Source organism: Hippoglossus stenolepis, chromosome 21 (assembly GCF_022539355.2).
Source record: "Hippoglossus stenolepis isolate QCI-W04-F060 chromosome 21, HSTE1.2, whole genome shotgun sequence".
Lineage (NCBI taxonomy): Eukaryota > Metazoa > Chordata > Actinopteri > Pleuronectiformes > Pleuronectidae > Hippoglossus > Hippoglossus stenolepis.
Genome location: NC_061503.1, coordinates 17,957,042 through 17,972,592, shown reverse-complemented (window position 1 = coordinate 17,972,592; position 15,551 = coordinate 17,957,042). Strand labels below are relative to the sequence as shown.

Genomic DNA, 15,551 nt, shown 5'->3' with positions numbered 1-15,551 from the left:
CGTTTTAGCATCTTTCAGCTCATTGTTTTGGTTTTATGGCCTCCAACTTTATCTTAACTTTAGCCGAAGATCAGTCGTCCGTCATCACTCGACCAACCTGCATCTCCCCTCTGGCTTCCTCTCCTCTCTGCACCTCTCTATCCAGTCCTCTGTTTGCTCACGATCTTTTATTCTCTCCTCATGTCCATTCTTAACGTTAGTCCCAAAGTCAGGTAAGGCTGAAGGCATGAAGAGGCCCCCTCCCTACCCCCTCCTCCTGCCACCTCCCCCTGCCTCGCACCTTTCCCCTCCCCCCCTGCACCTTGCACCCCCAGACCCCAGTCGCTATCAACATCATGACTTTGTGGCCCAGTGTAACACATATTTCCCGTGTGTGTGTTTGACTACTAACTCAATGATTTGGAGCAGTTGGTGTGTTTTTATTTGAGCACTGTTGTGTGTTGACATCAGTCGCTGTGTCGCTCGCGTCCTGTGGTTCTTAAAAAAAACAAGAAGAGAAGCTCCATCTTTGCTTGCAGTGAATGTTGTGTTTGCTTTGTGTGTCCTGACTGTGGCGACTGTGTCATTCACGCCTGGGGGTTTTTTTTGTGCGTTTGCCACAAAAGGTGGAGCTTTGCATCATTTTGGTTTCTGTGTGGAATATTTCCCTCTGCCGAGCTTCCAGGGACCTGAGCTGATATTTGCTTTGCCTTCATCAGTTTAGTGTCGTGTACTTTACGACAAAGATCAGACAGGAGCCATAATGTAAACCATCTGTCCTGTGTGTCAAACACTGCTCCTCTTCAGAGGGATCTCTACTTTTAATACAAAAACTAAGAATATAGTTTTAATAGTGGAAGTATTTCATTAAACACGTAATAGCAGAGAGGTATGTTAGAGGAACACATACAGTTAAAAACAAGAATATCTCATTTCGTAATGTCCTAAATTTCATCCATTATGGTCTTTAAATGTCTTAAATTTATATCTTTAGAAGAGAGAAAGCACAAACATTCAGGGAAACACGCCTCAAGTCTAGAAATGCAACAACACACGCAACAAGAATGGCTTCACCTCCAGGACACCAGGGGGAAGTGGTGGAGTGTGTATTAATTAGTGTAGTAAAAGATGTGCAGTAAATCAACTTTGTATATATCAGGTCAACGCTGTTGTTAGACTGTCCAATCAAACCTGTATTTATTCCTAACGTATTCAGCTCAGACTTCAAACTGGCAGAAACAAATATTATCGTTCAACTCTGAGACCAGATTCTATCTTCCACAATGAAGAAGAACATATTTCAGCTTCCATTGCTTTGACATGTCAGAATTAGAGAATCTTGTGTTACAGAGAATTTGCATAAATTTTGATCACTGTTGCAGCTGTGGAGCAAACATTCGTCACTGCTGAGGAATGCTCTTCATAAAAAAAACAACAACATCACAGTCACCAGGAAAACGCACCAGGACACAAACTTGGATTTATCATCCAAAAAAAAAATAAAAGTTTGCGTAAGCTCAGCATCTGCAAATCATTTCATCATGACGGCCAATACCAGCTCCTGGTGCCGCGTCCATTGTCCATCATACAGTAATCTGCTTAACTTTCATAAGCTGCCTGACTCAGGACATTCAGACCGGGTGCTGGTGTGATGAGTTCAGGTGAAGACGGGGGGGGAAAATCTATTCTCCGTCTTTTTTTCCCAGAGCGTAGTCTTTCAGTTTGAGAGATCGATTCCAGCGCGGCTCCTCTACACGTGTGAAGCGTCTGCTCCTGGGATTTGAGAACAAGTCTGGTTTAGTGACAAATTAAATAACCCCCGCCCCTTGGGGAAAGTATTTTTGCTCTGTTTTGTTTTTATAGTTACCATATTATGCTCCGTGGAGGTGTCGTCGTTGTCTCAATAAACGCTATAAAGCTAACGCCGCCCCCACAACAAGGGCGGGACAGTTTCACTTGTCCTGGCGTTCTATTGGTTTGGCAAAACCCCGACAGCAGACATTTCACAGGCACAGAGCAGCGTGAAGAGAAGAGCTGAAGCCGGAGCGCAGGGAATGTGAGCATCACAAAACGGTCCTGCTCTCCAACTGAAAGACTGATAACGATTATTATTATAAGAATAAACGTTCGTTGACTGTCGTACAGCTGCATTTTATCAGGATTTCTGGAGTTTATTTAGTTCCTTAAGATGTTTTTTGACACTTTTAGTTTATTTCTATCTTTGGATTCTGTCTTGAATTCCCACAGAGGTTCCTTCTTGTGGTTGCTGTTGTCGCTGGTGACACACAGTCAGGTTCCTGGAAGCTGCATGCGTTTTTAATGTGTTTGTGTTTGTTTTTGTTTTTTCTGTTCACTTTCATCTCCCCCGACTCCTCACCCCCCCTCTCCATCATTGTGACTGTTGTCTTGGTAACCCGTGACTGCTACGGCAACCACACCAAGCCTGCGTTCCTTCAGTTCTGATAGGTCCAACACGCTGAACCGCAGCTCGTTCACCCGGGACAGCATGATGATCGAGGAGATGCTGGCGCCCAATAAGGAGATGGTACGTACGCTGCGCCGCACTATTTAAAGTCGCACGTGCTCTGTGTCTATTTGCTTCTCCGTGTCTATGTTTCTCTCTCGGGCCAATAATCTGCAGGTCATTAACTTGTCACACTTCTGGTTCCAAATGTGCCGAAGCTGCCCTGGTGCTGCGCCAAAAGCCGAGCGGCTCACCAATCCTCTTAGACATGAGTCGGTGCTGACATAAAGACGACCAATCCCGTTACATTTTACTGAAAGAGGAAATGAGATTAGCGGTTGGTGCTGCTTTCTAATAGGGATTACTGCAGTGGCCCACTTAACTTTATGGATGCAGCAAAATGACACTTGAGGTAAAGTAGGTGAAACTTATTGTGGAAAGTTTCCCATGGACTTTACCTCCACGTCTCCCAGCAGAGTCAAAAACCTTGTGACGCATCAGCTCCTGATTTGAGTTGTGTTTAGAAACAGTATCCGGAGGTCGGAGCTCCAGTACGTGTGTCGTCTTTGGTAAATGTGTAACGTCCAGTGACACACAATGGTTGTGATGAGTGATTTGTGGATGTAGCCGCCGCTAAACAACAGCTCGTCTCTTCTCACGCTGCTGCAGATGCTCCGTAAGGAAAAGTCTTTCTTTCTAGAGCAGCACAACAAGGTAGATGTTCCTGTCGTCATGCTTCTCTCAGTGCATGTGACAATGTGCCTCTCGGATTTTATTTTATTGTTTTTCAGTTCAGTAGTTGCAGTTTATATTAGAGCATGTGTATCGGTTCATTATTGTGCAGTGAACTGAGTCATCGGATGTTGGTTCCCATCCTTCCATCTCTAAATTTGTGACTTTTTTCTTTTAAAAGTTGATTATTTGGATAGAATTTGCTTTTGTTTTCTAATGTGGGGCATTGTGATGTCACACATCAGGTGTTTCACTTTCTTTTTTATTTCTTTAAGTGCATGGCGTCATTATTTGATGTCTTCACATATTCACGTGTCATTTCTCCACCCTCTCAAACACTCGTGCGTTTACCTCACGCTTTGAAATGTTCTGTTCCTCCTCCTCCGCAGCACTTGGCGGTGGCCAAGGACTTTGACAGCGACTCTCTGAGGAGGTACAGCTGGACAGGGGACGCTCTGGATAACGTCAACCTCGTCTCCTCGCCGGTACACTCTGGGTGAGCGCTTTTGAAAGGATGGATGTGTGAAGAAAAGTCTGTCTGTCTGTCTGTCTGTCTGTCTGTCTGTCTGTCTGTCTGTCTGTCTGTCTGTCTGTCTGTCTGTCTGTCTTCCTGTCTGTCTGTCTGTCTGTCTGTCTTCCTGTCTGTCTGTCTGTCTCCGTCTGTCTGTCTGTCTGTCTGTCTGTCTGTCTGTCTCGCCAGTTCTCTCCTCATCATTTTATTCCCCCTCGAGAAAACGTCTCCTACCCGCAGCAGTTTCTCTTCATCCTCTGTGGTCGTCTGTTATTTTTAAAGTGTGACGCTTGTTGGTATCAAACTCACGTCGTCTAAAGGCCTCAGTCGTCTTCTCAGTGGTTCTCTCAATGCCAGAGCTCTGTTGTTGACCTGTCACACATGCGTTGCTTTGTCGTCCATCCTGCAGTTTTTCCTCTCCGCTCCCGCAGTACGACAGCAGGTGATTGACTGTGATTGGTTGTCCTCTTTATCACCACTACTACCTTGTCGTCCCCCCCCCCCTCTGTGTTCACTCATAACATCAGTGTTTGTTCTCCCCACGTGTGAACTGTGTTGTTACCGACTCCACGTGTGTGTGTGTGTGTCAGAGATCCTTGTGAGTCGGTGGCTGTTTTCAGACGTGAACTCCAGAAATTGAAAGAACGTAGCAGCAGGAAATTGTTCGAGTCGAGTTCGGTTCAGGACACGACGTATAGATTCCGCCGCAGAATTTATACGTCATGTTTTTGTTTACAGCACATAGACACCAGCGTCGGCCCAAATCACCAAAAGCTCTCGAATCTCGTCCGTCTTTGACGTCTATTTCTCTCTTTTTCATCCTGAGATAGAAAAAGGTCCTACTGGGAAGTTTGTGTTCTCACATACGGAAAAAAGTTCAGGGAAATATCAGGACTTCAGTTCGTGTCTGAAAACAGCTAATGACTGATCAGAGTGAGACGTTGATGTGATTGGAGTGACGTGGACTTCGTTTACAACTGGATCGGGATGTTTTTACGATCTACTCGGACAGATCAGTTAACGTAGATTTAAAAATAGAAATAGTAGCCAGTTAAATATCCCCCTGTTCTAGATGAATAATTCCCAACACGTGTTCGTCTGTGTTTTAATAATCTAAGAGAATCTCTGCTCGGTCGCTCTTTGTTCATCAGAAACATACAAACTAACACGACATCTCTGAGTTACCAGATTGCATGTGTGTGTGTGTGAGTGATGTGATTTCCTCCTTTAAGTGAAACGAGTGACACACAGATCTTTAAAACCCTCTGGTTTAGTTCAGGATGACACTGGAGGCTCCTGTGTTGGCGTCTCGGCTGAAACACGCAGGAACATTCACTTAAGAATATTCACTTTCTGATACAGACTTGTTGAGGTGGTGTTTTTTAATTTCCCACCTCTGCGGTCGTACCAACACAGAAACCTCCTCACACATCTGTTCTCTTCTATTTTGCTCACACAAATACGTTGTGTGTGTTTTGAGGATCTCAGCATGGGAAGCTCCTCTCTCTCCATCAGTTACTGCCGTTAAACTAACATTATTGTATATTTTTACTTCTTTTTCCATTCCGTCCCCCTCTGGTTATCTTGTTTCCTCCCCCCACACTTCTCTTCCACTGTTTTATCTCCTGTCTCTTCTTCACTGTTTCTCTCTCTCTATCACTCTCTGTCTCTTCCTCTTCTCTTCCTCTGTCGTGCCCCCTCAGGTTCTTGGTCAGCTTCATGGTCGACGCCAGGGGCGGCTCCATGAGGGGAAGTCGCCACAACGGCATGCGCATCATCATCCCGCCGAGAAAGTGCACGGCGCCCACCAGGATCACGTGTCGACTGGTGAAGAGGCACAAGCTGGCGTCGCCTCCTCCGATGGTGGAAGGAGAAGGCCTGGCCAGCCGATTGGTCGAGGTCGGTCCGGCGGGAGCTCAGTTCCTCGGGTGAGACTTTATTTAAACTTTACTTTTACTTTTTTGCCTTTTGCTGAACTGCTCATGTTTCTGCACCTTGGTTCGGTGACATCTCCTCCCCTCCGCTTCTGGCCATCTTCATTTCCTGCCATCTGCGTTCAGATTTGAGTGTGTGTGTGTGTGTGTGTGTGTGTGTGTGTGTGTGTGTGTGTGTGTGTGTGTGTGTGTGTGTGTGTGTGTGTGTGTGTGTGTGTGTGTGTGTGTGTGTGTGTGTGTGTGTGCGTGTTGAGCAGTGACATCTGCAGTTTAAGAGTAATTGTTACCGTGTGCTCACCCTCGAGCAAGTCGTCCCGCTGTGTTTCCCTCTGACAAAGTACAGGCAGCATCACTATCTGATGTAAACTTCACTTTATCTTTTACATTCCTTAGAACGTCACTCAGTAGAGCTCACAGCTCCGCCAAGGCCCAACAGTCTCCTTAGATTCAATCAGGCTCGTAGATATCAGTTCCCCAAATATGCCTGATTTGTTTAATCAAGATCCATGACTTATGAATTATGAATTATTCCCTGGGAAAATGGGGAAAATGTCAAACATCGCCCTGTCTCACAATAACAAAATGTCCTGGATCCACCCCCGGGTTCTTCTGTGACCCAAATCACATCCTTCCACCAGGTTTAGTGGAAATCTGTTTGTGTGTAATCTTGCTTACACACAAACAGACAGACAAACAAACAGACGGGGGTGAAAACATAACCCCTTTGGCGGAGGTAATTAAAGTTTAAATATTTTCCAAACACTAACCAGATGTTTCTGGACTTGGTTACAGACACAAACATTTGCAGTAATTATAATAACATGGGCTGCAAGTTACAGATATTTAAACTCTACTCATCTGATACATTTTTCTCAAAGATGGTTTCTGTCATTTCTCTTAGTTCTTATCTCACTGACGTTTGTTCAGATGTTCATGTTCAAGTTTTGGTTTTAATTAGTTATTTGATGCTATAAAAACTGTGTGAAATGTGATGATTGACAGCTGAGACCGACTCGCGATTGGTTGAGTGCATGTGTCCATGTGACCTTGAGACCGCCTCCACGTTGACTACTGCACAGACTCTGGCCCTGAATGTCGTGATTGGCAGCTTTCACATCCGGGATATTTTGGCTTCATTTTTGTACAGTGGGAGGAGGTGGAAACACAACATCCATCTTGATTCAGAGTCTCTGCTCAGACCTGACGTCCACCAAGTTGTTGAAAGTTGTTTCATAACACAATTGAATTCATGTGGTTCTCACTGAGCAGCTGCTCGTCTGCTTCTATTTTATTGGTTACATAAATAACCCCTGATCCGAGTTCTGTAACTAAGCCACACTGTTGCTGTCTTTGCCCACAGGTCAATAGTGCCGTTGTCATTTAACTAACGAGCTCTATCATCAGAGGTGTCGGGTTGTACAGTGCAGTTACTAAAAATAAATCCACTCCTGCCAGCCAATCCAAATCAAGGATTCTCAGTTGCCGTGGTATGAATATAGTATCTGCGAGTAAGTTGCCATAACTGACGTCAATAAAGAAGGGCGTAGCATAAATCATCTCATTACTGAAACTACACTTCAGTGGTGTGTGCTCTTACACAGTGTGTGTTTTTGTGTATATGTGTGTTTCACTATTTTGCGGACACAGTAAACTCCATCTTCCCAGAAAGCTGCCAGCCCTTAATGAAGGCGAGAGCCTGGTTAGTCCAGTGCTACAGCTGGGACCCAGAGGAACTAGATTTGTTGGGTAGGAACCAAACATAGCACCCCCACCCCCCACCCCCAACTCCCTCAACCCCACCCTCCTCCTCCCCCTCCTGTACCGCCCACCTCCCGTTAAGGAAGCGACATGACCGAGGCTGATTCATGCTGATGGATATGATTATTTTACCCATCTCCGTTGACTTTGATTTTCTGGGATTCAGCATTAATATGATATGGTTGCCATGTAGTTTTGGGAAGAAATCAATGACATAGTGAGGATTCGCACAACTTTCTGATCATTTTAAAGCAACACTATGTGACTTTTACTGAGCAACAGCGCCCCTGCATCAAAACATAGCTGTTGTGGACGATAGAACATGGCAGGCCGCCACAGTCTAGTGGCATCAGACACATTTTTAAGCTGCTGGTTTAAGGTAAAAGAAAAAGTTGCATAGTGTTGCTTTAAACAGAGGAGAACTAACAGTGAGTCAGGAAGACACTTGTATTTACCATTAGCTGGAAGATGGGTGCACCACAGCCAAGTGGATTCGTTTTAGCCTGAATAACTTATTTACAGGGAGAGACAAATAGTAAAGTTCTTCCTAAAACTACACAATATAGTTTTAAATCCATTGCAGTTACTTTCATTTAGACACCATCGTATGTTTTGATTTCAGGGGCTTTCAGTCGGCCTCTGACATCACTGAAAGTAGAGGTTTTGATTGGCTGTTTGGACTGGACTGCGCTTGTTGGGCATGAGCCTTTTCCTCGTCAAGTCAAGCATCATCCTGCTTCCCATCCTTTCTTTACGTCACCTTCAAGATCAGTTCCACGTCATCTCATCGTGTATTTTGTGTGTTAATAACTCCCAGAGACATTTAAATTGGTGGTTACGTTCTAGGCTGTTTTTAAGCGTAAGGAGGGTTTAGCCATGCAGGACCTCATCATAGAGACAAAACATCAGTAGCTTTTTGATAATAATAATCATTTTGCGATTGTCTTTTTGATGGTGACTGAATATATTTCCTCTGGTACGTCCACAGTGGGTATTTTATTCTCTTCTACTCTACTCTGAGCGACCCTAACACCACACGGTCCTCATGCTAGAGTACGTTCATCCTTCTCTCTTGTGTTGCTGTCTTGCCTTGTTTTTTGAGTAAGGGCTGTGCAGCTTTCTCCTCCCACTCCTCCGTCCATTTCATGTGTGTCGTCACGTCACGTTGAGCCATGACATGCACTGTGAACGTCCCATTGAACCGCAGCACCGCCACAGCTTTCATTACGAAGCAACACTGTCACCGGCAGGACCACAGTTCATTCATACCCCTTGAACGCTCCTGATTCACATTTGTCTTTATTGGTAGGTTTTAAGAACAGTTTTGTTGTGTCGTGGTTTTGAAAAAGAACAAAACTGTCTTACTTACTTACTCTCACGTGCTCAGGTCAGATTCTAAAGAAATAGTGTAAGGGACAACTCTTTTGTTGTGGTTTACTTGTTGCTAACCGTTTCTCCATGACATGTACCTCACTAGGCCAGTGATAGTGGAGATCCCTCATTTTGGCTCGCTGCGGGGCCAGGAGCGAGAGCTGATCCTGCTGCGCAGCGAGAACGGAGAAACCTGGAAGGAGCATCTGTACGACTGTAAGAACGACGACCTCAATCATCTCCTGAATGGGATGGATGAAGGTAAAGCAGACAAAAAAGAAAATGTCCTTCAGTGTCTCACCTGCAAGCTTTAAAGGAATAGTTTAAATTCACTCATTATCTACTCACCACTATGCCGATGGAGGGCTGGGTGAAGTGTTTGAGTTCACAAAACACTTCTGGAGTTTCAGGGGTAAACAGTGTTGCAGCCAAATCCAATAAAGTTGAAGTATCCTAGGAACACGTCTTCAAACATAGAAAAAACACAGAAAAATAATATTAAATGCCTCCATACTGCTCCTGTGGTGTCATACAAGTGTCCGCAAGCGCCGCCATTCAAATTCAACTCAAAACTGCGTCAGTTTTTAGCCTAAATGTCCTCTGATACCCTTCTTTCCTGGTTCTTGAAGAACTGGACACTGCAGATGAGCTGGAGAGGAAGAGGATATGCCGCATCGTCACGAAGGACTTCCCTCAGTACTTTGCTGTGGTGTCTCGGATAAGACAGGAGACCAATCACATGGGACCAGAGGGCGGGACGCTGTGCAGCCGGAGCGTCCCATTGGTTCAGGCCTCCTTCCCTGAGGGGGCGCTAACCAAGAAGATCAAAGTTGGACTGCAGGTGAGTTGAGGGATAACAGTAATATTAGCATTAGCAGCAGTTGTAGTTGGTTGTAGTAGAATTAGCATTAGCAGCAAACACACGTCTCTCATTGACCACATCCTCTTCTCTCTCAGGCTCAACCAGTCCCCGATGAGACTGTTAAGAAAATCCTTGGTAACCGAGCAACCTTCAGTCCTATCGTTACCGTGGAGCCCAGGAGACGGAAGTTCCACAAACCCATCACCATGACAATCCCAGTCCCGCCCCTCTCGGGGGAGGGGCTTACCAACGGCTACAAGGGAGACTGCACCCCCTGCCTTCGCCTTCTCTGCAGCATTACAGGTGAGGGTGATGTACATACATCAGACACAGAAAGCAAACACACAAAAGTAGTAACGTAGAAGTGTTTCCCGGACACCAGACAAAGAACGATCGATCACATTGTCTTCAGGATGTTTGACCTGTGACTTTCTTCCAGGTGGAACGTCCCCGGCACAGTGGGAGGACATCACCGGCACAACTCCTCTCACCTTCATCAGTGACTGCGTCTCCTTCACCACCAATGTTTCTGCCAGGTCCGACAACACAACAAGCCATCAACTGTGTCTGTTGCTTTTTATCTGTGTGTGTGTGTGTGCGATGTTCTTCATGGTGTTTGTCACTTGTGCAGGTTCTGGTTGGCCGACTGTCACCAGATCCCGGAGACGGTGGGTTTGGCCATGCAGCTGTACAGGGAGCTGATCTGCGTGCCCTACATGGCCAAGTTCGTAGTGTTCGCTAAGATGAATGACCCAGTGGAGTCCAAACTGAGGTGCTTCTGTATGACGGACGACAAGGTGGATAAGACCCTGGAGCAGCAGGAGAACTTCGAGGAGGTGGCCAGGAGCAAAGACATAGAGGTGGATATTCATCTGTGGTTTATTAGCTATTCAATATCTATAAATTGCATTGCCTAGTTGACTTTGAATGTGGTTCTCACTGTCGTTGATGGGCTCCCTCAGGTTCTGGAGGGCAGGCCCATCTATGTGGACTGCTACGGAAACTTGTCTCCTCTGACTAAGTCTGGTCAGCAGTTAGTTCTCAACTTCTACGCCTTCAAGGAGAACCGTTTGCCCTTCTGTGTCAAGGTACCGCAAAACATATACACTCTGTCACCACCGTCGTCTGCATCACATCCTTCTCAGGGTGGAAGGTCGATCTCTAAATCAACATGACAAAAAAGAGTCACTTTGTTGTCGCTCTGTTCAGACTTTGTATAAACAGCCGTCCTGAGAGATCCAATCGCAAGTGGACAGATCTAATATAATCTATTCATATCTTGCATTAAAATAGGAGACAGCACAATAGGGGACAATAAAATGTTCTGCAGCAGGTTGTTTGATTTTGTTGCTGTGATTATTTAAGTACTATTTCCCACACAAGCTTTCAGTGTAATCAACCCGATCCACAGGGTGTGACCTAGTTCCCCTCGCCACAGCTACATAACCGCATATCAACGATTGACCCGTTAACTTAATCGTATCCGTAATAAATCCTCTTGCATCATCCAACACTCTTTTATTGTGCAAACTCTCCAGATCGGGCCCTACTTTATCACAACACAACATTTGACTCGTGGGGTCATATGCTTTATGTTGTGGAAAATAACATTTTACATGCCGCAAGTTAATCTAATAAAAATAATCCCTGAATACCTTTTAAACGTACCAGCTACATGAGGTAATGTTCTCCCTCCAGGTGAGAGACCCGAGCCAGGAGTCCTGCGGTCGTCTCACTTTCCTCAAAGAGTGTAAGACCATAAAAGGTCTTCCGCAAACGGCCGTGTGCAACCTGAACATCGTGCTTCCTGCGGTGAAACAGGTACGGCAGCGTGAACTCACCATTCTCTGTCTTCACCCTCCATGACCATACTCATACTGTTCAGGGTAGTTTTCGGCCCCAATAACACCGAACGATGAAACACAGAGAAAGACTTTGGCCAAACCGCCGCCACTGTGTCTTTTATCTGTTTAAAGCTTCTCTCTGTGTCTATTGGATTTTTGAGCTGTGGATTCTTGTCATTGGCTGTTTCATTATATTCCTATCTTTTGATTTGGATGACTTGCTTTTTGGCTGAGGGCTTCTTTTGATTCTTCGGCTGGCTTTTTGTGGCTTGACTTCATTTGCTGTTCTCGCTCCTGAACGTTGGCTCTTTGTTCTTTTCTTCTTATTTTGGTGTGTGTTTGGTGTTTTATTTCATTTTTTCATTTGCTGAAGTGGCTTCTGAGTTGTAGCTTCTGTCACTCACTCCTTTTTCACACCCTGATGTTTCTTTTCCCCCCTGCTTTCCATCTTATGTTACTCCCCCTCCGTTTCTGCAATGCATCTTGGGAACCAGGAAATGGAGTCAGATGCCGAGGATGAGGTAAACCACACCCTCCCCACCATGTGCTGTCCTCTGCGCTAGATCTCTAGTGGCCCTGCTCTGCTCATCATAGCCTTATTCTTTTCCGCTTCTCCGAGGGAAATAAAAGCTTTCCTTGTTCATAGCAACCTCTAGCCGCTCAATTTTGCATGATATACTGTATTATAGATATGAAAAGATATGATTTATGTCCAGTGCGATATCCTTTGCGTTCTACATTACGTGATATAAATGGCTTTTAAGATTATAATTACTTAAGTTCCTTTGTTTTTCAGTCAAGATTTAACCTTTAACATTACTTTAAAATTTATTATTTGCTCCTTTAGGTCCTTTTAATTGCGAGTTAGCATTATCACGACTAACTCGAGCTAATTTGACAAGCTTGGCTTAACTTGCTTACACTTACTGTAAGCAGCACTTTAGAGCTGTAGACTGAAGTGCAGTAAATACTGTTAAAGAAGAATTTGCTGCTGTTAAAAACTGGTTTTGTTGTTATGCTAATATCAACTAACGCAGATTATTGGATGTGCTTTAATTTTATATGATAAGGTCCTAATGTTGCCCATTTGGCAGCATTATACAACATAGGGTGACCGGGAACTGAAAGGATTTTGTGTTGTTTACTATTGTTGCAGACTGAAAAGCCAGAGCGACGTCATACCTTTGCATCTCTAGCCTTACGTAAGCGCTACAGCTATCTGGCCGAGCCTGCACTGAGTGAGTTTAACATTTTCACTAACAAACCCTTTGATGAATATAAGTATGCCGATATTCCGGGATTAGTGAGTTTACAGTATTAACACTTTTACTTAATAACCTGTAAAATGCGTGATCAGTATGTAGATAGATGTGACCTAATGGAATCAATGCATATTTCTCATCCTACATGACTTGCACTGTCCACATGCTTGTTAATGACATGGTACATATTCTTGCATGGGTCAATGAGTGTTTTTTGAGTTGTTGTGCTGTGCTTGCCCACATTATGAGTTGTACTCTTTCTGGGTTTGTTTCCATTGCTGAGTTTTATGAAGTCAAAATGCAGCAACATCAAAAAAAAAGATATTTGACTTGCGACCACAATGTGAATGGGCCTTTTGAAAGGGGGTCAAAGTAAAATTTCATTTGTTTGACATTTGTCCCTTCTGGGGTTAAAGCTCATTTTTTGGCTTTGTGACTTAGCAGCTAGTTGTGGGACAGAAGTGCATGTGAGGAGGTCTTGAGTTTGGCTTTCTTTCAGGTTTGTCTTTTCAGTTCTTCACACTCTCTGCTTGTCACCAGTTGTTATGGATCTTGCATGACAAAATGGGCCAAATCTTTTTGTCATATTTTGTTTGTTTTACGTAATGAATAGACAATGTAAACGTCTGCAGCCCTTGGCTCTGTTGAATGATAGTTTCCAAATTGTCTTTGGGGAATCTGTCATCATGGTATTGGACCAAACAGATAAAAGGCACTTTAAGAAGCAGATTGAAATTACAGCCAGAATCCATACAATACAATATCATCTGAAATCCAAAGTTGTTTTGTGTTGTTCCTGGTTCATTTGTCTTGCCATCGTTCTGTTGTCAGTCTAGTCAGTTTTATCCCATTGTCTCGGGTGTTTTACTTTGCTGCTGATTGTGCTTTGTTCAGTTTATTCATTATGTTGTTGCTGTTGCTCTTTGAGTCATCCTCCAATCGCCAATCACACAGGAACACAACATTTTCCTTTTAAAGCACTTCTTAAAACTGCTGTTTTTCCTTCCTTGATACCAGGACTGCGTCACTGACCAACTCTTCCTCCTCTGATCTCTTCTTTCACATTTTTCTTCCTTTCCCTTCCCCAACATCATTTTCCGTTACCTTTACTATTCCACATTCTTTTGATTATTTTTTCCATTCCTTCTTCACTATTATTTCTACAATTTCATCTGAAGAAACTGCAGTTGAGCGAAGCGCAGCCGCAAGAACACTGCCTGCTGGTTACCCTCACAAACCTGTCTTTCCAACCAGACCTTACCCGCCATGGTCGACTGCTCCTATTACCGTCCCTGGTCAAACAAGGCACATCGGATTGGGGGGTTCCCTCACCTATACCGATTCACCGGCAGCCTCGCCAGCTGCTTCTCCATTGAGATCTACCTGGCCCCTCACCTCCCCATCACCTGCATGCGCTGCAACTATCAAAGCCACCCTGGGAGCTCCACCAGCACCGCCTAACCTGTCATCCCCAGTTAAATCATTCAGTGACAAAGTGAGCTCATCCCCCATCAGGTCCTACAGGACTATGCCTTCGCCCATTAAAACCGTTGTCCAGCAGGGTCAATACCCTGTCCAGGGATCTGCCAGCCTTGTGTCCTCTGGAAGCCCCCATAAGCCTGCGACAGATCCAGCTTCTATCAAGAGCCTTGCTTCCGCATACACATCACGGACTTCCCCACTTCACTCAATGCCCAATGGTTCTGTGCCAGAGAGGTCCGCAGCTCCTATTACTGCTCCAGCATCACCAAAGACACTTTACAACATGTACAATGCTAATCTGCCTTTTAAAACCGCCCTTGGCTCCACAGTTGTGACAGATGCAGGGGCATCTAACCTTCCTTCTGTTAAAAGCATCTCTAGCCTGTCTTCTCTGAAAACTTGTGGAGATTCAACACTTTCATCCCAAGGAGGGAGATCAACCCTCTCATCTCTCTCCTCAACTGGGCAAACAACCATTGCTTCCTCAGAATTGTATTCAGAAATGATGAATGGATCAGTCTCACCTGTTAAATACCCTTCCTCCTCCTCCTCCACACCATCCTCCTCTTCTTCTCGTCTTGTCTCTGAGAGGAGTTGCAGTCTACAGGAGAGAATCCAGGCCACCACCCATGCGGCAACTTCTGGTGTCAGTGCGGCTATAAATGAAGCTATAGACTCGTGCTCTGTTTCGGGTTATGGCACTCTTAAATCACGGTCCTCCTCACGTAGATCTGCAACAGCAAGCTCTGCTTATGGTTCTATGAGATCTGGAGCTACTTCTTCCAGCTCCACAGTTTCATCTAATACGGTGCCTGTGCCTGTGTATTCGTTGCTCAACATGATCCCAGAGACTCCTGTCAAATCAGGGCCAGGATCTCTCAAAATGGCACTGCCGGATTCCTCTCGTGCCTCCTCCTCCTCATCGTCCTCCTTGTCTACATGTGTAACCACAACAAAAGTAAATTCCCAATTGAAATCCCCACCGTTTATCACACCATCCATCATCCACCCAACACCAACTTCCAACCAGGAGATATTAAAAGATGTAGCGGACATGAAAGAGGATCTGATCAGAATGACAGCGATCCTACAGACAGACACACAGACAGCTGCCAAAACTGTTCAGACATCACGTACTGGAACTCCCAAAGAGCCCAAGTTAGAGGATGAAGAGCCATTTACTTTAGTGGAGAAAGTGAAAGAAGATTTAGCGAAAGTCAGTGAGATATTACAGAAAGATATCGTGTGTGAAGGTAGAGAGAGAACATCAGAGGATGAATGGGAGGAATTTTCCAAAGATGAGATTGAGGAGGCACAAAGTAGTGCTTTCGCAGACTTTTACCCTCCATTTG

At 44.8% G+C, this 15,551-nt stretch overlaps 1 protein-coding gene across 1 annotated transcript in view; it reads left to right on the top strand.

Moving 5' to 3' along the window:
* Positions 1-15,551, top strand: part of LOC118100414 (ankyrin-3) — a 92,421-nt gene that overhangs the window by 57,653 nt on the left and 19,217 nt on the right. Inside the window, exons 26-36 of the mRNA XM_047338263.1 lie at positions 2,422-2,524; positions 3,565-3,671; positions 5,390-5,614; positions 8,856-9,010; positions 9,379-9,590; positions 9,707-9,914; positions 10,051-10,147; positions 10,243-10,471; positions 10,574-10,699; positions 11,310-11,432; positions 12,612-12,693. Coding sequence (XP_047194219.1) covers positions 2,422-2,524; positions 3,565-3,671; positions 5,390-5,614; positions 8,856-9,010; positions 9,379-9,590; positions 9,707-9,914; positions 10,051-10,147; positions 10,243-10,471; positions 10,574-10,699; positions 11,310-11,432; positions 12,612-12,693 — 1,667 coding nt within the window. The remainder of the gene's footprint in view (positions 1-2,421; positions 2,525-3,564; positions 3,672-5,389; positions 5,615-8,855; positions 9,011-9,378; positions 9,591-9,706; positions 9,915-10,050; positions 10,148-10,242; positions 10,472-10,573; positions 10,700-11,309; positions 11,433-12,611; positions 12,694-15,551) is intronic.